The sequence below is a fragment of the Stegodyphus dumicola genome, chromosome X1 (assembly GCF_044657685.1).
Source record: "Stegodyphus dumicola isolate Sdum_Otavi_A_Nest chromosome X1, ASM4465768v1".
NCBI lineage: Eukaryota > Metazoa > Arthropoda > Arachnida > Araneae > Eresidae > Stegodyphus > Stegodyphus dumicola.
In genome coordinates, this window is record NC_140780.1 from 148,569,770 (window position 1) to 148,595,948 (window position 26,179).

General features: G+C 34.1%; 2 protein-coding genes across 2 annotated transcripts; both read right to left on the reverse strand.

The window, feature by feature from the left end:
- Window positions 1–1,812: 1,812 nt before the first annotated feature.
- Window positions 1,813–3,891, reverse strand: LOC118194702 (uncharacterized). The gene is made up of 3 exons (XM_035365886.2): window positions 3,434–3,891; window positions 2,741–3,380; window positions 1,813–2,667 (listed from the first exon to the last, which is right to left on the reverse strand). Exons 1-3 carry the CDS (start codon window positions 3,889–3,891, stop codon window positions 2,014–2,016), a joined length of 1,752 nt encoding a protein of 583 aa, XP_035221777.2. The 3' UTR covers window positions 1,813–2,013.
- A 12,200-nt stretch (window positions 3,892–16,091) lies between these two features.
- LOC146993334 (uncharacterized) lies at window positions 16,092–20,851 on the reverse strand. Its single transcript, XM_085807638.1, has 2 exons — window positions 20,799–20,851; window positions 16,092–17,327 (listed from the first exon to the last, which is right to left on the reverse strand). Exon 2 carries the CDS (start codon window positions 17,150–17,152, stop codon window positions 16,739–16,741), a length of 414 nt encoding a protein of 137 aa, XP_085663764.1. The 5' UTR covers window positions 17,153–17,327; window positions 20,799–20,851; the 3' UTR covers window positions 16,092–16,738.
- Window positions 20,852–26,179: the final 5,328 nt, after the last annotated feature.

A 26,179-nucleotide genomic window follows, 5' to 3' on the forward strand; every position in this document is an offset into this window, starting at 1 on the left:
ATGAAGTGGTCGTCCAATTTTTCCAAAAAACTGGTTACCGGTGAGTTTCCATTAAATGTTCCTTCTGGTTTCATCGAAGCGCGCATGTTCTGGACGATGTAACCAAATCCTTCCAGGGCGGCAGCTGGCATTTCTGGATTCTGAGCCGCTTCTGAAGGCAGCACAGGTTCTTCTTGAAACTCGGCCATGGTTATTCTTCTTCGTTGGGCGCCACTATCAGGTTCAATGTTCCGTCTTACTTTCTTCGGGAACATGCAAGGACCTGACTTGGAACAGAGAGCTTACTAAAGCTATGTTCAATAACTGGGGAAGTAGACAGGATACACAAGAAGGGTATACAAAACCCTTTATTTTTCTCTATTTACAATAACTTCCGTACTTCGGAATACAAAGACCCACTACTTGTGGTCTAAACGTAAAAATATAAAAATAAAACTAAACTCTAGTTTGACTTTAAAATAATAAACGTGGAAGATTGGCCTTATATTAACAGAAAGCCGTATGTAGTACAGAGAACTGTGAACTCTACAATACGTTTAAAGTTATCAAGAGGATTAAAACCTCTGGCCTGGAAGGCAACCAGCAACTGAGTAGAACTTCTAAGGTGAGCGGCCTGCTTCGACTAACTGCTTCCTCTCTCTTGCTTGGCAAAATGCCACAACTTAAATCCTTGGCGTTCGCCAGACAAACTTTGCATAAATACATTAACGCTTATAATTCTGGCCGGAAGTAGAAAATAAGAAGTGATAGTAAAGATTTAAAATAAAATAAACGTTAGTAAAACTTAAGATCCTTACAAGGTATCCAGGAGAAGTCGTTTGGTAGATTCGTTGAAGTGACGGGCGATCGGATGGATGGAGATGTGGATGTCACAATGCTTCTAGACGTCTCAATGTCTCTCACAGTGTGGTCCACCGACTATGGAATTAGTTTAAATCCCCGAATTCTGTGTCTAAAATCATGTTTCAGGCAGACCTAGTGTTACAACACCTGAGGGAGACCGTTATTTAGTTCTTTCGGCCCGAAGGAGGTGTAACATTATTGTGCTTCAGCTCATGGCAGATCATTTTGTGGCAACAGGAACAAGAATCTCAGCTACTACAGTGCGCAGACGCCTGCACGATAGTGATTCAGATCGTCAGCTGATCTGGAGGGAACAACGCACCGGATACAACGAATCCCACACAGTTACAGAGATGGTAGAATAGTGGTTTCGGCTGGGATCACTCTCAGTGGTCACAGTGACCTGCATGTGCTCCATTAAGGGGACGGTGGACTTTAAAAATTATTTTTTTAAGTTTTCATTTTTTCAATAAGAAATTTTATACATGTACATCTTATAGCATCAGTAAACAAAATATATGCTCAAAATTTCAATTTGTTTTAAATTAAAAATTTTTAAAGCAATTAATTAATTATTTTAATTAAAAATTTAAAATGCTCCATGCGCTCCAATTTTTAATATTTTTTCCTAATGTTTGCTTTATGTTACTTATAAAGGCTTGGTAAAAGTATTTGTGTATCCGTTATTGAATATGATGGATAAGAAATTTTTAAAGGCTATTTTTGTGAACTTAAACCCAATTTTCGAAAAAATTTCACCTTTTGTTAAAGGTTTTCACAAGTTTAAACTTCTTAATAACCTCATATCTAAAAATGCATACACAGATCTACTGTAACATATAACAATATAGTTTCTTCCAAATATCATCCATTTTTAACTAAAAATGTGACGCATGGAGCATTTTCAAAACACACAAATTGCGAAAAAATTTGTTTTGAGAAAAATGAATTTAAAAGTTTTCCTTCAAACTTACCTTTAATACATGGTCATGAGAAACAGCAAATTAACTTTGAATATAAATTTGTAAACATTCGATAACATTTTTGTAAGATTTAACTATTTTTAATCTCATAATATTAAATATGACAAAAATAAACATATGACAAATTGCTAAGTGATTCGAAGTTATACAGGTAAAAACAATTTATGCCGTATACTCAATGAAATTTTTAAAAATCACCAGCACCATATGTTTTACCTTCATTTGCTACAATTGCATTATCGTTTAGTGATTTACAATATTTTTTACTATTTCTGTGTTTTTTCCATGCAGGTAAACTTCTCTTTTTACTTTGGTTCAAGCGACGCTGATCGCGCTTTTTTGCAATGAGTAGGGAAAACGAGTTCACTTCTTCCTGTTCTACGCTTATGGCATTTACACAACCAAAGTTAAATTCATTAATTGTTGATAATACTGACATTTCTAGCCTTTTTTTAGAAATAAACACTTCTTTAGGGCAATTGTTCCAAATTAAACTATGGATACTTTCATTAGCATTTTGTGTTTTACCAGAAATGCATCTGGACAGCAATTCTGTGCTAGCTAGCCTTTGATAAATTGGCAATATTTGAGAAAGAACACTTTCAGATACTTTAGTTTTCATGGCTTTATGTGCTTTCGGCTGCTCTTCATTTGCTACTGCACGTTGATAAAAACACCATGACAACGTACCGGCAGGACATTTCGAATGTTTTGGTGAGACATCAGTAGATGAACAGTGTAGTAAGCTTGCATAAATTGCAGATTTCATTTTGTCTATATCCGGTATGTTATCTTTTATGGCCTTTCTGTAATAGTTTGTTAACTTTAAAATTGTAGTTTCCTTCAGATTACCTTCTTTTCGTCCACCGATACATATACCTCTGGAACGCAGCTCTTTAACTTTACTCTTTAACTTTATTGCGCAATCCTGCCCCTAAACGTTTTGCCACATGATTGATACATTCTTCTTTACTAATTTTTACGTCATTACCATAAAGATTCAGAGTTAATAAATGTTGATATGTTTTCGCATCCCCATCAGAAAGTATCCCAACATATCGCATATTACATGTACTGATGGACCGTTTCCATAAAATTTCTGCGGCTTTCATTTCCATAGCATTAGACGAACCAGAAAAATTTTTGGAACACTCTGGTTTGTGGCTTTCAAACCATATATGAAATTCCGCACTGTCAGCATCCATATCTCTTTTCGCGCATACACATTCAGGACAATATTTTGACAGAATTTCGTAGTCGATAACTAACCCAGTCAAGACATCTACGACGATATCTATTCCATACAGTGATGTATGCCCACGTTTTTGCCATGTGCCATCATACGACACTGTGACATCTATACACTCATCATTATTTATATTAATTAATTTTTTATGCTTATTTCGAACAATATTTCGAGAAAACTGAAGGAAATCACCTTTTAGTTTCCCCTTTTCTTCAGACAAACTGTGTAAACATTTAGCAAATGTCTTTTTGTCCATAGCATGAATTCCCATAATCATGGAAACACTTCTAAGGCGGCGTGGCCTTTGCCTATTTTCAAAAATGCTTCGATAAGTTTCGTATTCACATCAAAAGTATTTGACCGTTTTACCTGCTCACTTGAAAATGTTGAACTAAATATTTTATCACAGTTTTTACAAACTAATTCAAGTTTTGTAGAATATCCATATATTCCTTTCGAAACAATATCTAAAGAGTTGGTTGAGCACTCGTCACACTTTATATTACATAGCAATGGATTCCACATTTTACGATTTATCAAAATATATGAATCATCATTTCGGTTATCACCACAGTCAGACGTTCGTAATAAACTTTCATTCAGTTTCTTTACACTGGCACATATTGAAGTACTCGCTTCAACTATAGAACTTTCAGAAAAATTTGTTTGTTTATTTTTGGAAGAAACTTCTTCACTGTTCAATGTCACGTCATTTTCCGAATGAGCTGCCCATCGTTTTTCAATTTTGCTGACAGCTGCAAGTTTTTTCTTCGATGGTCGCCCTTTAGGCTTACGGTAACGACGACTTATGGCATGCATAATGTACAATAAATAAATATATATATATATATATACTCTTACGCAAGAGGTTATAAATTAATCTGCAGTTCTTCCAGTCCAAGAAACTCAGTTATAAACAGTCCTGCAAAATGTAGTTGTATAAAACACAGCAAAACACTTTTAGCAAAAGAACTAAATAAAATAGCGAGGAAAAGCACTTTTAAACTGTAAACAGTGAAATGGCAGTTACAGTTAAAACGTTATATTGCCAGGTTTATAAAGAATTAAATATATAAGTATATAAATATCAGCAAATAAATGTTGAAACATATTTGTTTACATTTTCGCCAAAATTTAAAGGGCAAAGTTTATGTTGTTTACACATTTTAAATGCTTGTAACTTCGTTAAAAATTAGAATATTTAAATTCGGTTTTTTACATACGATGCAGTTAAGTATATGTAATACAACGAGAGTAAAAAAAAATTCAATATTTTGGTCGATTTTTAGCTTTTTCAAAGTCCACGGTCCCCTTAAGTACCTTTGGGTGTGAGATATCGAGACGAGATCCTTGATCAGTACATGCCGCTGCTATTGGGGCCTGGATTTTTTCTGATGAAGGACAATGCGCGACCTCGCCGAGCTCGGGTTGCTGAAGGATATCATGAGGGTCTCGGTAGGGAGCGGATGTAATGACCAGCTCAGACATTAATCTGATAGAGCATCTTGGGAACTACCATGAGAGACAGGTTGCTGCTTAAGTCCTCCTCCAAGGTTGTTACAAAGAGAATGAAAGCTTCCATAGACGCAACGTAAACCTGTTTCACCTCTGCGCTGCTGTACCGAAGAGCCACGGCTATGCAGTGAAACACCAGCGCAGGGTGGAATTTAAATAGCGCAGTTCGAGGAGATAGTAAATTTATTACTTTGAAATAACACAAAATGTTTTATTTTCATACATTTCTTGAGTTTTATGAGCAAAATGATGTTAGTTGGAATTTTGGGCGAATTATAGAAATCCTGTCCAATTTTTACTTTCAATTTAAACAGCGAGCCATACGAAGACAAAATTTAAATGAAATAAATTTCGCAATACTTAAGAGGATTCCGAGACTTTTGTTTTAGATAAATTGTGAAGTTGATCTTTTATGTTCTTAGCTTAATTGTTTCGCATGGAACATCCTAAAGTTCAATTGCAAAAGAATTTTTTTAAAAAATTAATAAATTTTATTATTTTTATATGCTTTATTTTTGCCCCTTAACCCTTCTTTCTGTAAATCCACATAATTGTTTTTCATTTGATATAATATCCAGTAATAACTTATAACTAACATCAGACTTAATAGAAAACAAAAATAACTACGGCTGTGATGTTAAATTTCTAACAAATCTGCAACTAATTACATAAATAACGCTATTTTGTAATTCTTTTCATATCAAGCATATTATTAAATATTAAAATAAAGAATAACACATTTTAAGTAAACTATGATATTTATTGACATTTCTCAAGTTTCAGAATATAGTATGCAAAATAATTTTAAGCATCTTCACAAATACCAAGGAATTTTTTAGACAATTATTTCGAATGACCATTATGAAAACCATGAGCAATGTTTGCAGCCAAGAGCCAAAAGTATATCACTTAAATTAACAAATACAAAATTACACTTTAAAGGTCTTTTAAAGAATTCCACATAAATTATTAAAATAACTGATTTCATTCTTTTTTCGTAAAATTTGCAATACTTCTTAAATTTATTAATATAAGATTAAATACTTAACTTGAACATCAAACCTATAGGTATTATTATAACCTGGGAAGAAATTTTGTAAATAATTTACTGAATCAAATAAATATTGTTATATCAAACAAATATTGTAGCCATTGGGACAAAAATTATTTCAAATTATAAAATTAGGAATAAACTTTTTTAAATAAAAATTACAAAAATGACTATTTCCACCTTCGCTGCACAACTAATAATTGTAAAATTGCTGTATGTATAAAATTGCTTGGATTTTTAATAATTTTAATTTTGCAAAAAAATCTATTTAATCCAAAATTATTCAACAAATGAGTACATATAGTTCTGTAAACTTAAAAAGGGGAAAAACACATGCCATATAATGCGTAATAAATTTTTATGAATCCATAGTTAAAATTTTACAGTGAAATTTTAAAAGCAAAATTTGCATATAACTAACTGAAACAGAAAAAATAATTAAAGACAATTAAAAGCACCCCTAAATAAACTGAAAACAGTGAAATACATTATAATTATCCGACAACAACTTTAAAAAAAAATTACCATGAAAACTTTTAGGCAGTTATTTGGAATGACCATTATGAAAACCAAGAGCAAAGTTTGCACCCAATAGCCAAAACCATTTCACTTACAGCATTACATTTAAAAAGTCTTTTAAAGAATTTCACATAACTAGAACAAAGTATCTCTGACTACAACAACAAATAAAGTTTTCGAACAACGCGGTAAAAGATTGCTAATATGGCCGACGGCATGCTGTTGTGTTGCCTTCTGATGTTATTTCGCACATGCTCAGTGAGGTACGGAGGGTGGATGGATTTCCTCTTTAAAATAAGCTTCAGGGATATACATAATGTGTCTCTTCGGTCTGACGGAGCCACATTTGCCTCGGGGAACCTTTACTTCTTCTCCTTAGATATTCTTTGGTTGTTATATGAGCTTGAAAAAGGATTACTCCGTGTCTGGTCATGGCTTCCCATTTCACTCATGAACAACTTAATTGACAGCATGGAACGTCGCTCCTGTTAATGTATTCCTGCTAGGGTTGGAAACCTCCCTTATTAGAACCCATTTTTGTAATGTTACCACCCCATTTTTTCACAGAAAACTGATATACCGTTTCTTCCAAACTGGATTCTTTGCCAAGAGTGCAATTTTTGGTTATAATCCACGTTTGTGCTGAACTTTAGAAACATTCTTTGTCGCATTCATTAGAGAACTCTTTAGTGAACATGTCCTGTAAATTTCTTGTTTCTATAATGATTCGTTCTCAAATTAGACACAAAAAACACGCTGTTCCTTAACTTTCAGACGGCAGTGTAAATTGCAAGCTGTTATAAATGCAAAAGGTTTGATTATAAAGTATTAAATTTTATTCCCACATTTTTCTGTATGAGCTTGCCAATACTTTGACATGGAAATCTACGTTTTTGTTGTATATTTTGTGTAAAAGGTACATTAAACCGAAAGTTTCATTAGATTTGTGTGTTTATTCCCTCCTGTGTTCGTTATGTCTATTTAAAATTGTCTAGCATTTCCTTTGATAGCTAATATGATCAATTAAAGGCAATTGCCAATACTTGTTTTTTTTTACCCGCTGTATAACCGGCCACAGTTCGCATTCCTGCTTCGAGAGAGGAATGAAAGGTGAATTACAAAGTTAGAGGACTACTATATAATAAAAAATACTTAAATATTAATAAAGATAAGTAAATCTTCCTCAGGAAGTGTACTTCTATATTTAATTTTTTTTAATTAACAGTTACTAGGGCCCTGACCAGTTAGGCTGTTGGTAATTCCCTGTTGGGCAGAACCCAATTACATATGCTTGCCATTCTTCAGGTGGTATGCGCTAATACTGAATTGCTTTTTTGTGGAAGAATGGAGGAAGGTTTGGATTTGCTGAAATTTTCGGATCATCAAATATGCCACAAACGGAATCCCTTCCGACTGGCCATCAAAGGATTCACATGTAACAATTACGTTTGAAAATATGAAGTTAGAATTTAAAATTAGGGCAAAAAACATTACTTTGGAATATATTTTAAATAAAACCATCGATACCCTGACACAGATCCATCTTCTTCAGGAGTAACGTCCTCGGAATCGACAGAACTTTATTCAAAATCTATACAAAACTGAGGTTGTTTTTACATAATTTTAAATTTCACGTTGGTTTCACGAATCCTGGTGAAATCATGGATGTAAAATTATGTGTCTTTTCATACGAGGTAACGGTGGCCACTTAGTAGCCTCCATAATAAAATGATTACCGTTTCTGACCTTAGTAGTAGCCAAGGCCTAAAATGGCTGGTGCGCGCCATAAATAAAATTCACATTGGCGTTATTTTCTTCAAATTAGAAATTTAGAATTTAAATTCTATTCTTAAAAGTCTTTTTCTGCTCAGCTACTTTTTTTCGATAACATTCCCATTTCACTGCGTAATTTCTAAAATACTACTATATAAACGATGAAATTATATTCTTTCGAAGACGCTATGCTTTCTAATATATATAGTGTTCTCAGGTTAGATTGTATACAAATAGAGGATTTAGAAGTCCTTTCCACAACCAGATGTTACGATGCATTAGTGTTTACTTGCAGATTTTTTTTTTTTTTTTTTTTTTTTTTTTAGAATATTTTTGCAATATATGAAATGGATTCCGGACGGCATAAATTCCACATTATTTATCTGATCATATGGAAGTATTTATCGATCATGGATTTCTGGTTAACGTAGTTTTCGTCTGCATAGTGTGTTGTTAAATGTAGACTTTATCCATATGGTGTTTAAAGCGTAAAGAGAAAATTCTGTTGATACTTAAAAGAATCAGGACAGGAAAGCAAATTAAGTAAATGCTTAAACGAAATTTTAGATGACATTGCTACTGTAAATAAACAATGTAATGGTATGGGAAAGCAAATGACTGCAGGAATAAATTCTCACAAACCGAATCTAGTAAACTTCTTCAGTTTTGAAGAACAAAGGTAGAAAAGTAAAGTGCTACATTTTGTGTGTGTGTGAGCCAAAGATTGCTTACTTTATTTTCTGCATCAATGAAGCACTGAAAAATTCTGACTAGTCATGTACAATTAATCTTGAAACCACTTTGTGAAATCAGATAGGAAACGAGAACTGAAAGTATTAAATCTCTAGAGTAGGAACTTAAAAATACACGTCTCGGAAATGCTCAAAGAAAATTTTAAAAGCGATCCTATCTGTTTCAATGCCTAAAGCATTTGATTGACCTAGCTTGTTAAAAGAAATCGCAGCATTTAGATTTTATTTATGTCTTCTAATCTGATGCAATATTCTTATTTATTTCAGTAAAATAATTCAAAAAGATCACGCTATAAATTTATAAATGAAATGCTATGTGTTATTGAAGAGGCCAGGTAAATACATTTTGAAAATCTATTCTAAAAGCAAGTGAGTTGGTTATATGTTTAGGGAATGTTTATATATTAAGCGGATATTGGTTAATTCACTGATACTAAAGGCAGAAATAAAAAAAAATTAAAAGAATTCTTTTGAAGCAGTGATAAGGGCGATTTAGCGGAAGAAAAATGTCACAAGATTTTTTTTATTACTCTTGTATTTTATTTGGCATCATTTTTCTTAATTCTTAATATACAAGATGTGTTTCACAACTGCTGTATATAATTCCAAAATAAAATAATTAGTGGTAATTACTTATTCAGTATCAAATCGGGCTATACAAAATAAAATTTCGAAAAGTATAAATCAGTTCATTATGAACAAGTTTCATGTGAATGATCACACTGTTCTAGACTGGAAGATATTTTGTAGAGAGATGTATGTGAAGAAAGCTTAAGAATTCTTTTTGTTTTTCAGTTGATTGTGGCAAAGCACACTAGGGCTATTTGCGTAAGGGAACGAATGCTTTCGTTAAGGACTTACTAAAGGAAACTGGCTTGTACGTACGTTACACATGGGGAAAACCACAAAAACATCCACGCAGCAAACCCTTTGCCTGGAATCGAACGCAAGTCCAAACTACGAGGGTTCCGAGATTTTTACCGTTCGGCTGCTGGTAGGCTTCGCTTAAGAGCGAATGACGTAATTGAAGTGTGTTCGATTTCGATGAAAGTAAGTTTCCAGAAGTAAATATTATTATGGAAAGCACATAGCCGTAAGTAAATGGATGTTTGGGTACTGAGAGGGAATTAAGCAAATTCATTTTCCATGTGGTTGAGAAATGATTTAAAAAAATTACAAAGGAAATTATTTTGCTAGAACCTGTTATTTCGGACTGTGGTACGATAGTTTCAGCCATAAAGGACTTGTACTCTTCCGCGTACATGGCAGTTTTGTTTCTAAGGATCCAAAACCAGGTGCTCACAGAAACTCAACTGAGGGCATATGGAATATCATAAAAGGTTTGAAGGGGACCGAGTAGATGAAAGACAAGTTTCACTGTTATCTATCAGAGTACCCGTGGCAGAGGAAATATGCTCATTTATCAAAGAGATTGCAATTTTCTTGATGATAAATGAGTTATAATAAAAGGGTCTTCAAACTAATAAAAGCTGTTTATCCACCATGAGCAAAAGATATTTGCTCGTAGTGCTTTACTGGAAAAAGTAAAGTTCATTTTTATCCTTTTTCATAGATTTGTTTCCGATGCTTACGCTTTCAGAATTTATTAATGCGGATTTTGAAATACGAATCCCGATCGGGAATATTTCGCACGAGGTTTCTGATAGACGAAAGAGACACACGAGTCTCTGTATCGGAAATTCTAAAGATAGGCTCATTTTAAAATTATTTTGCGATACTGTTGTTGAACTGCATTTTATGGTTTGAGTACGTAGAACATGATATTTTATAAATAAAAATAACACAAAATCAAAATCGTAAAAGCAACCTTGTATTTAGCCAAGGTTGTTTTTACGATTTTGATTGTCACATTAGCGTGTTTCTCTTCTAGTCTAGTAACACAAAATGTTTAAAAAACGCCCCTTTGGCCGTAATTTAAAATCTGAAACCTTTCAGTTTATTTATTTATTTTTTTTTATTTTAATTTAGATATGAAAAAATGTTTTTCTACTACTCATTGCAAATCAAAATTTATAGTTAACAGTAGGAATCACGTGGTCAAAAACGTTCCTCCACAACTCTTTCTGATAGTAATATATAGTTACCAATCGCTGCGGTTGAAATATTTACCATCTTAAATTTTACCTTCCTTTTTTATTTTGGCAAAATTTTAGCTTAGCTATAAATATGTTTCCCTGTAATTTATTTCTCGTTTGTATGTTTGGATAGAGGCGAAGAGCTGCTTCCATTGGCTGGGTTTGGTTCATTTGATAATGGCAAAGCTCGTTAGGGCTATATGCGTAAGTGCTTGCTTTCGTAAAAAGATTTTTCTTATTGGGAAAATGTCTCATATTCACGTTATACTTGGAGAAAACCACGAAAACGCCTTTACAGCTAGTCCGTTCGTCAGCAGCTCATCAGCGGTCGGGCGGTAAAGTCGCTGAACACTGTTAGCTCGGTTTGCGGGCTCGAAAACCGGCCGAACGTGCAGGTTGCATGGGTGTTTTCGTGCTTTTGCCCCATGTGCAACATGTAGACGAGCCAGTTTCTTTTAGAAAGTCCTCCATAAAGGCATCTCTGAAATTAGGCAGTTAGCCCTCGAGTGCTTTGTCGTAACAACGCTGAGGAGTTTATTTAAAAATTTATTAAGAGGATTTTAACAAAATCTAAAGGGTTTTGAATTTAACTTCGTATTGGTCTCTTTTTGACATATTTCAAATTAATCTACATTTTGGAACTCAAATTTCGGAGTCTTATTGCTTTGTAATGAATTAAGTGACTTCTAACCTACTTTTGATTTATCTGCATTGGTTTATTTGCAACTATGTGTTTAAGTTATTTCTTTGAATTATATAGCTTTTATCATTTAATTACATTGTTTTGTGCTTGTAAGGATTTACTCATGTATATAGCCATTTCTTTAGTATTCTTTACCAAAAAGAAATTTGTCTCGATAGCCAGGTTATCTTTAGGTCTAGATAGGAAGTTTACCTCTATTTCTCACTCGACTTCCCTTATTTTGGTTGTGATCAATGCACTGCTCATTGTAATTAGTCATAAAATTATCGATACTGTATTAACTTAGAAATCAAACAACAAAAATCAGCGTTATATTTGCAAATTTTCACAGGTCTAGTTTCGATGGTTTTATCCTCCGCAGCTGTTTTAAAGTGCAAATGAATGATACAAGATATAGTGATAAGATAAGAATGGCTAGGCAGGAATTAAGCTACTGGTTCCATCTATTGATAAAAAAAGGAATCTAAAACATAATTTCTTTAAAGGCTGAAGGTAATGATGGATCGGAATTAGGGTCGTTAACTAGAACAGAAGGATTTTTTTAATATGAAACGCCTCTAGAAAATCTAATTCACCAATGGAAGATGCGTTTCGAATAATTTTGGCTGAAGAAAAATAGAAAGCGTGATTTTCAGACCAACAATGCTAGGCAACAGAGGACTTTTGTGTTTCCTTTTTCCTAACATATGCCTCATGTTCCTTAACGCGAAATGGTAAGGCTTAGTTTGACCAAAGTAAATTAAACCACACTGGCAAGGAATCGTATAAATATTCCAGGAGTTCATATCTGGAATGGAGTTCTTAAGTATGGAACTCTGAATTTTATCGATATGAAAATAACGACCCGAAAGTTAAATTTTGGTAAAATACGTGCAAAAGAAAGGAATGGCAGCAGATTATGAACACATGCTTAGATCCAGCAGCTTGTTAACTTCTTTTGGATATATGGTGTCCAAATTTCCAGTTTATGGAAGGAATGCCTTGTAAAAGGGCGCTGTAAATTAAAGAGAATTGTTCTTTTACTCTGCCTGTAAAGCAAACTCTTCAGAAAATATCAGCTTCATTTGTACTTGATTTAAATATTGAAAGTATTGGAAACACGGGACGCAAACCAGTCATGTCTGAAACTGACTGTTAAATTCAAATGTGCGATATTAGGCTTGTAGTTTTTGATATTCTAAACCAAAAATTTTAGTGATCAATCATAGACCTATCTAAGTAATCACAGATTTTGATGTCAGTCCTATGAATAAATAGATGATGGATCTGTGACTTTCTGGTCAATCGATCAACTAGATTCATTATATAAGCAACACACGTAAGTAATACGATTCATCCCCTAAAAATACAAGCCGAATCTAATATTCAAAAATTTAATTCCCTTCATCACGGCAGGAATTACTTTAAAGAATTAACAAGACTGGTATATAGCTTATCTCCGAAGTTAAAACTACACTTGGTGAAATTTCTTTCTTCGAGCCGGATGTATCGATTACGATCGCCAATTAAGACAAAATTACGACCAGTAACTCATGAAATTTTTTAAGCAGCAGATTCTTGTCTAATTAGTCCGCATGAGCTGAAAATAGAAAAACACGCATAACACTAAAAGCAAAGATACTCAAAGTATTTTATAGTTGATAAATTTTGACCCTGCCTTGGAGTCTAAAATTAGTTCCTGGTATTATTTTAGTTACAATATGTTAACAAGTGACAATTTCGTTTCATTGATGTAAAGGTGAGTGAAAAGTATAGCAAAATATTTTCTTAAATATCTAATGAAAATTAACATGTTGCCGAAGCACAGAGACTTTAAATTCTTTCAATTATACTTCACTAACATTGCTTTCAAACAGCAACGATAATGAAAGTAATATTTTGTAGTAGATGAAAATATGTACCTGATCTTCTAAACATGTTCGGTTTAGGGCTGCTAATAAATCTGAACTCTGCGTACTGTATTTGTTTATTACACTTAATTAGAATTTCTGTTGACTATACAAACAGTCGATTGACATTCTTCTTGTTACAGATATTACAGGCTATATTGTTAAAATTAAACTTTTTAGAATGAATATATATAAAAAAAGATGCTATATTTATAGTAAAGCACAGAATTTTTATTCATATTTTAGATAATCTGCTTCAAAGACGAATCGTTACTCTACATGAATCTGCTGTCTGCATGTATTGGAACAATACTATGGCCGTTATATAAGTTATCGCTGTAAATCACTGTAGAAATCGACAATTGTGAAAATAAGAATTTGTTTCTTTTAGGCAGAAAGATTTATGCATTGATAAAAATTTCGCAACTATGATCCCTTTATGAAATCTAAATAAATTTAAATCTAAACTATTAATTCCTGAGAGCTTAACCTTATACATTAGCAATTTTGTCTTAAAACATAACCGACAAACAAGATTATAGTAATATTCAATGTGGTTATAAAAGTTCCCCCCCCCCGATTTAAGAAACCCTAGCGGTCTGTCCGTTCAGCCTATCGCAATGAAATTTCAGATAGTTATTTGAAATTATGCACTGGACATCGATAAAACAATACAGCTGTCACGGTTACAGATACAGTGGAAAATATTCGAAATTTTCGAATGGCAGCACCCATTTCTTTTTCTTTCCCAAATTCATCATTGCATTGAAAAACTATAAATGGCGCTGCAACGACAAACTATGACGAAAATTGCCGGCATGAAACATCTGCAAAGAAGAGCATTGTAAAGAACCATTGGCACCAGAAGAAAGGAGAAGTAAAAAAAAAAAAAAAAAAATATTGAAATTGCAAATATTCAACTTGCCCACCTTCTCAGATGATAAGACTATGCATGCAGAAGATCGTTAACAATGATGAGCGTTACATTGCAGGACGAATCTGTGTAACTTCGTTTTATCGCACTTTGTAACTTTTGTTTTGTAACTTCGCTTATGGTATTTTTCAATTCTGACAAATCTCATGGACTTGATGTCTATACCTTAGATTTCGGATAACCCCAGAACCAGAAATCCATTGGAGGGAGGACGGGAGATCGCGGTGGCCACGAAACTGCAAAATTACGGCAATTCCAATAAAAGTTTTGACCCCCCCCCTCTCCTCTCTCGTGTTGTAATTGCTTAGTTATAATGCTTTTCTTTAGAAACGTTTTACGCCGGCAGTTGTCATACGCGTATAGCTCCAACGTCATCTATGGTTTCTCAATGAGCTAGAAATACGTGGGTGTTGCCATTCTAAATTTTCGAAGTTGTTGCACTGTAACCGTGAGAGTTCTATCGTTTTAAATCATAATCTCAAGCTTATACATTCAAAAAACAGTATCTGAAATTTCGATTGGTTGAGCGGACAAACAGCTAGCGGTTCATATATCATTGAAGTTTTCCATGATCATTCTAGTTAGCTACTTTACAAGGAACTAACCTGGGACAAAATATCCATGTTCAGCAGCCTTTTCCCAGTTTCCTGCATGAAATCTTCTCGACGTTCACATGTAAACTCGCTTTGCTAAAAGCATGTACTATATTGAAATATTGTATCGTATTGAAATATTCAAAAATATTATCCGAAACTGCCCATATAGATAATTCGCATTCAAGAAAAACAGACAATATTTTAATTCTATAATAGTAGGCGACTACACAAGATTCACAAATTAACTCTGTTGATTATGCATCAGTATACATTTCCCTTGATCTTTCCATTCTTCGACTTATTCTACGGTCCCTAGTACACTTTCTACGATACACTACTGTAAGTAGCTAAATCTCGTTTGCTCGTGCTTAATGCATAACTAGTCTTCAAACGAATCGCATGTTAATAAAATTACCTGTGCTTTGTGAATAACATAAAATTCTTCGCAGTGTAAAAGCAAAAACCATATGCAAACAATTATATAAGTAAAAACTTGAATAAATATTCAGAACTCCTTGTACGAAAGTTTTGCGTACCATGCAATAGCAAATGATAAAAATTGGATTACTTTATGCAGTTATGTACAATGTTTTACGGAAAGTGCTTTAATATGTTATGTTTTATATGTGCGATGCAGTATTTTATATTAGAACACTAAATCACTTTGCATATAAACATAGAAAGATCTCGCAACTCAAGAATTATTAACTGAAGTCCTTAACGGGTTAAGAATTCAAATATCGAAATAAAAGCATTCAAAGCAAAGCTAAGCTTAAAACAGCTTTTTACGTTAGTAACCCTTTATAACTTATTTCATACGCAATAATTTCCAAATACTTAAATTAATAAATTCAAGTTAAGATGTTCAAAAAGAGTTTAGTACTACAAAATACAGAGTTTGATTATTCTTCACAACTGTAAAGGCTGTCTGAGTTAATGAAAGGGATGTCTATGAAGTAGAGATTTTACACAGAATATATGTTTAGTTTTTGCTTCAGCTATTAAAATTCAAATGTAAAAATTTAAGATTTTCGAAAGTTTAAAAAGTTATATTTCATTTTAATTTGTTTCTCTCAAGCTGAAACGAAATTTTGAGAAATGTAAATTTAAAATCTCATCTCTTGAAAACGAGTAACCCAAATTTTAAAATATGTAACGCAAAGTTCAATTAGCTGACCAATTCTTTTGAAATCTCTTTATTCTTTACAGTATTTCTTTTACACAAATACACTCTTGAATTTGTATGCGAGTCTGCAACTGAAAGTACTTAAAACAATATAAATAGGACTTTTTTCATATTTCAACAACAGCTAAAAGATCTCTTTAAAAGGAAAGGCTTCAGGTACAGTTTAATTATTTTAATAAATTATTAAACTATATCTTAAATTATCAGTGGTAGCTTATCAGTTCTGAAGATTAATTTTACCCGTCTCGAGAGCAATATACTGTCCCCCCCCTCGATGATGAAAGCTTTTAAATCGACGCTAGCTGCAAGCGTACTGATTTTTTTTTCGCTATTCTTATTGTGTAAATACATTTCTTTGTTCAGGAGACTCCTTTCTCTTCACTACTACTTCATCATAAGAATAAGACTAACTAGATTTTCGAGAATTCAGTTTTACGTCTATTTCAGTATCTGAGATATCTTTTCGAATTTTAGCTTTTGCTTTATTTGTGTTGCTACTTTCCGGAATTAATTTCTTGTTTTTTCATAGCTTTCTTCATATTATTCACTTTCCCAGAAACTGCCTTTTAATTAGCATCAGAATAGAGTCTTGCATCAGTAGATTTCCATTTGAAGCAATGAGGACTTTTCTAGGGAGCGTTGATATCTATTTTTACTTTTTCAGACGTTTCTGCTTTAGACTTTTCCTTTTTAGATTTGCAAGACTTTTTGTAGGAGTTTTTGTACCTTTTACAACTTTGTCTGTTTTGAGCTTTTGAACTATCATGCCTTTCACATTAGCCCGATCTTTCTTAGGGGCTTTGATACTCTCCACTTTTACTTTACCAGACGTAACTGCTTTGGTTTTTCCAGCCATCTTGTCTGTTAGGGTAACAAGATCTTTCTTGGAAGCTTTGACAACTTTTGGTTTTGCATTCACAGAAGTTTTTAACTTTGCTTTTTCAACAACCCTGAGAGAAACTTCCATTTTGATATTGGAAACATTTAAACGTTTTGTTTTAGCTCTTGGTTTATTAACGGTTATTTCTTGGTCAGAGACATGCACTTTTGGAAGACGTTTCTTCATCAAGTTTGTTTTGAATTCTTGATCTTTTGTTTACGAGGTAAAGCAAAAGATCCAGCTACGCCATGACAGTTTTTTGACGTCGCAGGTCTTATTAGCGTATCATTCTCTAGAGCTTTCATAACAGCAATTTTCATTGACCTCGTAATTCGGTTTTCATCTACCGCAAAGTAATTCTCTGAAAGGGAAAAAAGGGTCTGTAATAATTAACATATCACTATTTCTAATCATCTAAAAATATTGACAAATTTCTACATTCAAAAATCAAAATGAACACAATCATTAAAGAGTAGCAATTTTCCTTCATTTTGTGCATTAGAATAAATATCAAAAGGTAATTTTTTTGAGCTGGTGAAACTTAATATCTTAAAAACCTCACTGACGGGTCCAAGCTTTTACTTTCAAAGAAATTGCGAGGTATTTCAGAACGCGCAGGTTTGCATATAGTCTTAAGCGCGTATGTTTGAATTATTTGGAATTCGGTAAAGTACGAGAGTGATATCTGCCTAAGGACAAGGAGTAAATTTCTTCAGTCTTCCTGGAGGACTTTCTTCGATTCTTTGAGAAATTGAAGATTAGTCAGTGTTACTATGAATACCATTTATATTTGTTCGCGTTCCTCCCTAAAAATTCATTAACGTTACCGAGACACAATGAGAATAAAAGCTAAGATATTGTGTATATAACGTACGACTGGGAAGACAAAAAATATTAACCACTTGCCCGAGTGAGAGTTGGAATACTTTAAAATTTGTGCTCTTAGAATGCAAGTGTTGCTCGGCCATATGAGTGATTGATCATGAAAAGCACGCGAATGCCAAGTACAGTGGTATATTAGTTCAGTTAGGTTTTTCTAAATGCTTTTAAAATCAGTAAATTTAACCGAGATTCTAATGACAGAAGAAATTTGTGTATTATTACGAAGCTATTTTAGTGCACTTTGGAGATTCTTACTTTCCAAAATTACTTCAGAGTTTGATTGCAATTGAAATGCTTTTTAGGGGGTAGGGGATCTTTTTTTTTAATTCGTAAGAATCCGCCGTTTCATTCTGATTACCAACAGCGTAGCATCTTCCGATATGTTTGTTTAAGGCAAAGCATGAGAGGGCTATGGTCTTAAGGTGAATGTTGCCTTTGCGGAGAATTTTCCAAGAAAACCTGATCCGTATCAGCCGCACTGCATATAGGGAAAACAGCATAAAAGTCGATCTAGCGAGTCAGTTTCCTGAAATTCAATTCCAGATCGAACTACCAGTATGAGCATCTTATCTACTCGGCCACTGGTGGGCCCTTTTACAGAGCCTTGTTTATGCAAGAGTAAGCAACTAATGTGCCATAAACCTCCACTTTTTAAAGAGGGTCCTCTAATCATATAATATTCAAAATAAATTTTAAATAAATTTTTAATTCTAGGTTTCAGAAATTTAAAATTAGAAGCTGGAGCAAAATTTTTGATTTCACATTTTTAGTTTAAGTCTGTTCAAAAGTCAGGCATTGGACTGTTGTCTTGCAGTCTCACGAGCAACCGGTATTGCTTAGTGAAGCCCCGATTTGTAAGCTAGCACTAACTTGTTCAGCCTCTTTCTGCTGCCGTGCAACCACTGCAGTTGAAGCTTCTGTCACGTGAATATGAGGGTATTTTGAATATCATAAGCTTAATCCCTTGTATTACGGCTATTGCTAAATTGACTATTGCATTATTTTCTCTGCAGTAATTAAGGTCTGTAATATTTTTTTTTTTTTTTTTTTTTTTTACTTCCTTTTGGGGTTTTTAACACAAAGGATGCTAGTCTCAGTCCTCAAATTTTACCCAAATCACTTTTCAAACGGATGCTCCCACCAAATATCTTTACCATGTATTATTCTTAAAGAATAATGTAGGAAATATAAAAAGTGGCAACAGAAATAAAAGGATGTTGCTACCATATGTTATCGCCTTTTATTATTTTTTAAGAATATAAAAAACATAGCAATATTTGACACTATCAGTAATTCTAAAGATATGGTGTTTTTAGATACTTAGAGACTTTGCTATTGAATTTTATGTGGCGTAAGACCGAAGAAAAATGTTCAGTAAATGAAGTTAGAGGCTAAAAGTTAATAATACAAAGATGTAAAAAAAGTTATGTAAGTTAATCTTACTGTGAAAATTCTTATGGACTAAAATTTTGGAGCCATATAACACTGTATCAGGAAATCTAAATATATACTGCTTTTAAAAATTCTTACTTTGCAGTTAAATTTTATGTAGTTAAGTCCGAAGAAAGCGATGATTAATAATAAAGACAGAAAAAAGTTGAGTTGCTAAGGATGAGTTTGCAAGCTCAGAGGGAATAAATCTTTAATAAACCCTCTGATACAACGTGAAAATCCGAACCCTTTCAGATTTGTTAATACAGAGAAAAAATAATCCGATTTAAAACATACAAGCTTGCATTTCGTACAACAGAAACAAATCACGTAAAAATATACGAAGATGAAATTTACTTCTTGTACAACGTTTCATGAAGGAATGAAGCATTTCGATTATTTCACGAAATACATAAAATTGGCATCAGTGTTATTTGAGAAATTAGAGATTTGTGGTAAGATGGGCCTGCATTAGACGTTTTACCCCAGGCCTCCAGTTTTGTAAATCAAGCCCTGCCTTCCCTCAGTTCTGTAAACGTCTAACACTGTAGATTTTGACATTTCCATCAAAATCGAAATTTAAATAACTGGAGTCATACAAAAGTTTAACAAGAAAAATATAAACCGATATCATTAGCATTAAAAATAACAGGAACATTGCAATGTGAGCGAAATGGGCAGTTTAAATTATTGATATCCGATATATTACCTGGTGTCAACTTTAGCTTTTCGCGGTTATAGCACATTACTACGGCTTGTGAACTATGCTATTAAAACAATATAGACAAAAGGAAATCATGTCTCTGTAAAAATGTATACTTCTAGGTGTGCTACGTCAAGTTAATATTCAGTCTTTGAATCATATAATGGATGACGATTAACCACAGCCGAAATGTGATGTATCGGATATATTAGGCAATCAAAGTCCTTTCTTTGACTCTCACAAGAAAAATGACAAATCGGCTGAAACTCATTGATTGTAATGGTTACGGAATTTTTACGAATGATTAGTTAGAAATAAACTCAAGACACATCACCTTCCAAATATTATTTAAACAGTCTCAAGAAAGTATGCGAGGCGCATATCTGCCCAAGGCGAGGCTTGCATTTCGAAGGACTTTCAACTTTTAAACATATTGCGCTCGAAATCAATTTCTGGAATTTTTTAAATACTCAGATCATGCATGTATCCGCATTTCGATTTTTTTTATTTAAATTAATCTTTATTTAGATATTTAAAACAAGGATGGTCCAATGTGGATAATTTTTGCATGAAACTGCTCAGAAATTGCTCACGCTCAGTAATTGCTCGAGATTTAGTTTCTGGCTTAATTTTGAGAGTTGGTGCATCGAAGCATATTAAACTTAACTGTTAATATTCTACATGCAAATCATCTATTGTGTCAATAGGAATTACAGAAAAGATTTAAATTTCAAGCCTAAGCTAACCAAAAATTAAATTTTGTCCAAGCATTCAAGGTATAAAACTGGGAGCACGGGTTAAAAGAAAAAAACTTACCAAGAATCCACTGTTTAATGGCTTGAAATGACGCATCTTTCTTCGGTTCAGCTGTAATTTAAATATAATTTGATCAAAGATAATTTCTTTCCCCTCAAAATTGTATATACATATATAAAATTATGGAAATAAATTGCGGCTAATCTTTGGAATATGGTAACAGGCAGTTTGGCTACATTTTGGTAGGCGATAAAGGTTACTACCTAGGACTTTGGCAATAATGTGATAAGTACCCAGTTCCAATTACGGATTATTTTGTCTGAGAGAAATGAGAGATCATGAGATATGTCATGTGACATTTATAGACGAATAACAGCTCTTTAATCGGAAAAGGGGGAAATTTGGAAAAAATATCTGCAGTACTTTATAGCATTATGTATTCTTCATTCTGTGTTGTGTGAAACAGTGTTGCTTAATTTTTGGATCCCATGGCCCTATCTAAAGTGAATTCGAAATTTTTATTGCGTTTATCTGATAATCCAAAAGAATTGCTTGAATGGTGTATGAGTGTAGGATTAATTGCGGATAAGTATGAATGTCCAACACGTGGGAATGAAATGAGGTTGTGTGAAAGGAAGGATATTACAGATAAGTTTGAATGGCGGTGCAAGAAATCTGGTGAAAATGGACATTTTGTGATCCGCCATGCACTCAAGATTCTGTAGAAGGTTAGATAAGTTACTATTTTTAATCATTTGAGGATATTATTTTTATGCATTGTTCTAAATATAAGGAATAAATAAATTAATATGCTATTATTGGAAAACTTTTATTAGCAATGAATTAGTTTAAAGTAATTAAGATTATAAGCTAATTTTTATTAATTTAATGTATGTGTTTATTTATATTTTAAGTAGTGTTTTTTAATTTAATTATATTTTAATTAAATGATAGTTATTTTGTGAATTATGTTTGTACATTTTGGAATACGTTTCAGTAGAAGTAAACGTGCATGGAAATTTAAATATTTGACACTAAGTATTTGCAACCATTTTTAATGTTTGCGTTATAAAATCGCAATTGACGTTTATAATAGATAATTTAGAGGGAAAAGTTTTTGGATATTTTATTTATTTTATACGTGCAAATGTTCATCCTTGGAAAGGGTATATACTTTTTCGCGATCAGATAATTTCATATATGTCCTTTTTACCGACTTTAAAGATTCACAAAATTTTCCTGCATTTTCGTGCAAATTTTTCTAATTTATGAGAAAAAAGCAGTGTACATGGATAAAGTCAAGAGTGTGCGCAATGCGATTTTTGTGCAATTCTGGGACTTTTTTTAAGTAAAAATAGGTCGACGTGTACATGGTTACCGTGTACGTGCCATTCTGAACAACGCTGCAAGGAGTTTACGATTCTGCACTTTCTCCCAATTTTGCAGTTAATATTCGTCATGATTAAGCACTTTTGTTCCATAAAATTTCTAGCATAAGCGTAATTCGGCTAGCAGATTGTTGTAAAAAATGTTGAGTAAATAAAAAAAAAAAAAAAGAAACCTGTCTTTACTTCGTGAACACAAAATGGCGCCGAAAAAAAAAAGTAGAAGGTTGCTGTAGCAGGGTTGGTTGCCAAATTTTCGCAAAAAATCGTCAAGTTACCATAATCCAAAGATTAACCTAAAATGCTTTTACGATATTAAATTCAAAATTGTTTTAGGCTGCTATCACACGTCGGTTTGTTTCGGAAGAACAACTGTTTGGAACAATTTTTCTGCTTTGTCACAATAGCCAATCACCACAGATCGCTTTGGGGTTAACGCAGGGGAAACTGGTTCCGCATTACAAACAAGCTGATAGCATTCGAAGCTGATAGCTGATTGGTTGAAAGCGAACAACCTGCAATTTTTTTGGAAAGGAAGGAAAAAGTTGCGCGTCTTTCTTTCAATAGCAAACCAGGCAGAAAAATTGTCCGAAACAGTTGTTCGTGTGAAACAAACGTCGTGTGATATGGGTTGAACGTTAGATGAGATTGAATACAGCAAAGCACACGAAGAATATATGTGTAAGGGAAGGAGTGTTTTCGAAAAGCTTAGTAAAACTGGCTCGTACTGATGTTACGCATGGAGAAATCAGGAAAAATTCCATGAAGCCGGCCCGTTTGTCGGGATACGAATCCTGGTCGAAATCCCAATGTTCAGCGATTTCACAGATCTCTGGTGACAGGCCTTTGATGCCTGAAACGTTTGGTTTTCGTGCATGATGTTGTGCTCAGTATTAAAAATAATTGTTCAGAGATTCACTAAATGATTTTCCCTCAGTATCTCTGGATTGTAGACTTTATATTTAGGAAAGATATTTAAAAACTTATAAACATTGAAGTGGTAAAATGCAAACGACATGTGCCTTTGGAAAACTGACTTGTACTCACGAAACACACAAAAAAAAAAAACAAATAACTAACATCTCATGCAGTCTACTACAGAACTTCAAGCGAACCGCCAGTTCGCTTTAAGTTAGCCATTCAGCTATTGGTAGGATTGTAGCGTGATTATTAAACTGGTGTGCAAAACATAAGCAACAATGTAAAAATTTAGCAGATATCTATAAAATTGCAGAAAAGGAGGTCTGGAGATCAATACAATGAACACGTAAGTCAGAAACGTCATGCGTATGCAAATATCAAGAACGAAACGTCAGAGGCGACGTGAGCGTACACAAAACGCGTGATGTCGGCGCGCGCAGCTCAACAGTAAAATAAAAGGAAGGACGGAGACGCAATTCAACATATTCGCTGCAAGTGCCAGTGAGTCAGTTCGTGAAATATGGCTAGAAGAAATCACCTGGACGACTTCACACGTGGAAAAATGATCGGAAAGCTGGAGGAGGGGTGTACTGTCACCAGTGTAGCTGCAGAGTTCGGAATCAACAAAACTGTCGTTTCGCGCGCTTGGAAAGCTTTCCAAACCACAGATACAACTGTTAGAAAGGTTGGTGGTGGCTGCCCGAGGACGACAACTGCAGGGGATGACAGACATATCGTCCTGCAGGCGAAAAGAGGCCGACAGCAGTCAGCAAGAGTCATTGTTCAGCAACTCTGTACAGAAACGGGGCGACAAGTGTCGCGGTTTACTGTGGCCAGACGCCTTCACAAAGGGGCCTATTCGCCCCCCCCCGCTATGAACGCTGCCTCCCGTTGAAAGTTGGCCAACGACGCCACCGTTTACAGTGGTGCAGAGAGCACAAAAACTGGAGTCGTGTCCCCTTTACGGATCAGAGTCGGTTCAGTACCAGAAGCGATTCTCAACGCGTTTTGATTTGGAGATAGGTCGGGACCCGGTTTTATCACAGTAACATCAAGGAAAGACACCGTAACGGTGGTCCTGGAGTTCTTGTCTGGGGAGGCATTATGCTGAACGGGCGAACTGAGCTCCACGTTTTCGACAGAGGGTCTGTAACCAGGGATCGCTATTGTGAGGAGGTACTCCTTCCCCATGTGCGTCTGTTCCGAGGTGCCATTGGCCCACGCTTAATTTTTATGAATGAAAGTGCACGGACACATCGGACTCTTGCTGTTGAGGAGCTACTGGAAAGTGAAGATATCACTCGAATGGATTGGCCAGCGTACTCCCCAGATTTAAATCCCATCGAACATGTGTGGGATGCTTTGGGGAGACGCATTGCAGCACTCTTACATCCTCCGGAGAGCACCCAACAACTCAAACAGATGCTGATTGAGGAATGGGCACTCCTACCGCAAGAAATGTTGCACCAGCTCATTCTTAGTATGCGGAGACGGTGCGAAGCAAATATTGCAGTGAGGGGAGGGCATATCGCATAGTAAGGAACATCTGCTTGTTTTTCTTCCTCTTGGATAGACAATCATGAGTCGACGCTATGCGTTCAATAAAGCTTGTGTTTGTTTGATTCCATACCGTATGCATTATATTCCTTTTTCAGCTCCGATGCTTTCGTCATCCTTTACGTACATAATACTCTCCTTCATTTCTGCATTTCATGTCTCTCAGTTGATTTCTCGTGGAGTTATGGCAAACAACCCTGCTGTTGCTTAAGTTTTGCACATCAGTGTAATCAAATCCATATGTGAATCCTTATTTATGAACGAATATTCGTTGTAAAGACATTAGTTTTATTCTGATACAGACTGTAAAGGCATGCTTATTCTGATACAGACTGTAAAGGCATGCTTATTCTGATACAGACTGTAAAGGCATGCTTATTCTGATACAGACTATAAAGACATGCTTATTCTGACACATTTTAATTAAAGGAAAAGGCAACGAAGAACTCGTTTACATTTTAAACACGGAAAAGCGATCTTATTTGACCGTCTTGTACAGTCATTCAAGCATGTACATTTATTTATCACTGAATATTGAATTGATATGCGAAAGCAAAGGTGCATCAAGGACCTTGGAACCAATTCGAGATTCCGAGGAAGGGAGGGGTTTTACCACATGAATTAATTCCTTGATGTTCCATTCTTCTCAACTTATCTTAGAAAATGACTCATTTTTTACTTCTCCATTGCCCTGCTGTGTTTTGCAAGTTTTGAAATAAACATCTTGTTAAATTTCTCACAATAGTTCATTTCATTGTGCATAGCATCAATATTATTTACAAAAACAAACATTTTCAGACAATGCGCAAACTTTTTAGTCTAGCTGGAGACGCTATCAAGAAGTTAGAACAATTATCTGCAACCGACTTTAAAACTTAATTTGAAAAAACTAAATTTTTTTCTTTTGAAATTTTTATGAAAGGAACTTTTTTGAATTAGGAACGTCCTAAGGAATATTTTTCCAAATATTCTGGACTGAAAATTTACGTTAACATGTCTTTACTAACCGAGTGAATTGATAAGTGTTGGCACTGCATAAAACCTAAGATCTTATTTTTCACACAATCTCGAAAAGACAGTTCCCCAGAGAATCACCATGAAGCAAATCATACCATCTTCGATGTTTCTTTTAAATTTCATCAGCTTAATTTGCTTAAATTGAGCAATTTAAAAGCAATAAAATTACACTTAAATCTTGTTTAATAACATACCCAACTGACATAATTTCTACTACAGGAACAACTCGTACATTTATTTCATAATATATCCAACTGATCATTTTTACGAAAATTTAGTTTTTTGGTATTAGGTGTGTGTCAATTATAGTTATTTATTCAGAAAATTCTTATGATTTCACATAATTCCTCTTACTATGCATGACCTATCGCCAGATGTCCAGTAGGTTTAACGCAATCACAAAACCCCTGTTTTAAAGTTACAAATATCTAGAAATGTTTTCACATCCTGTACATCATTTAATATTTAGACATCGAAGGTGCTGTATAATGATTGAAATAAAACAATATTTTGCAGAGGTGTGGAAATACGATGGATGGGATAACACTTCTCAAAGGTTAG

Excerpts from the sequence above, each read along its gene's own strand:
- LOC146993334 (XM_085807638.1), bottom strand. The coding sequence starts at position 17,152 with ATGAAGAAACGTCTTCCAAAAGTGCATGTCTCTGACCAAGAAATAACC.
- LOC118194702 (XM_035365886.2), bottom strand. The coding sequence starts at position 3,891 with ATGCATGCCATAAGTCGTCGTTACCGTAAGCCTAAAGGGCGACCATCG. Across the intron at positions 3,381-3,433 it reads TCAAGTGAGCAGGTAAAACG|GCAAAGGCCACGCCGCCTTA; the intron begins GTCAAATACTTT and ends TTTTGAAAATAG. Across the intron at positions 2,668-2,740 it reads GGGCAGGATTGCGCAATAAA|GAAACTACAATTTTAAAGTT; the intron begins GTTAAAGAGTAA and ends GGTAATCTGAAG.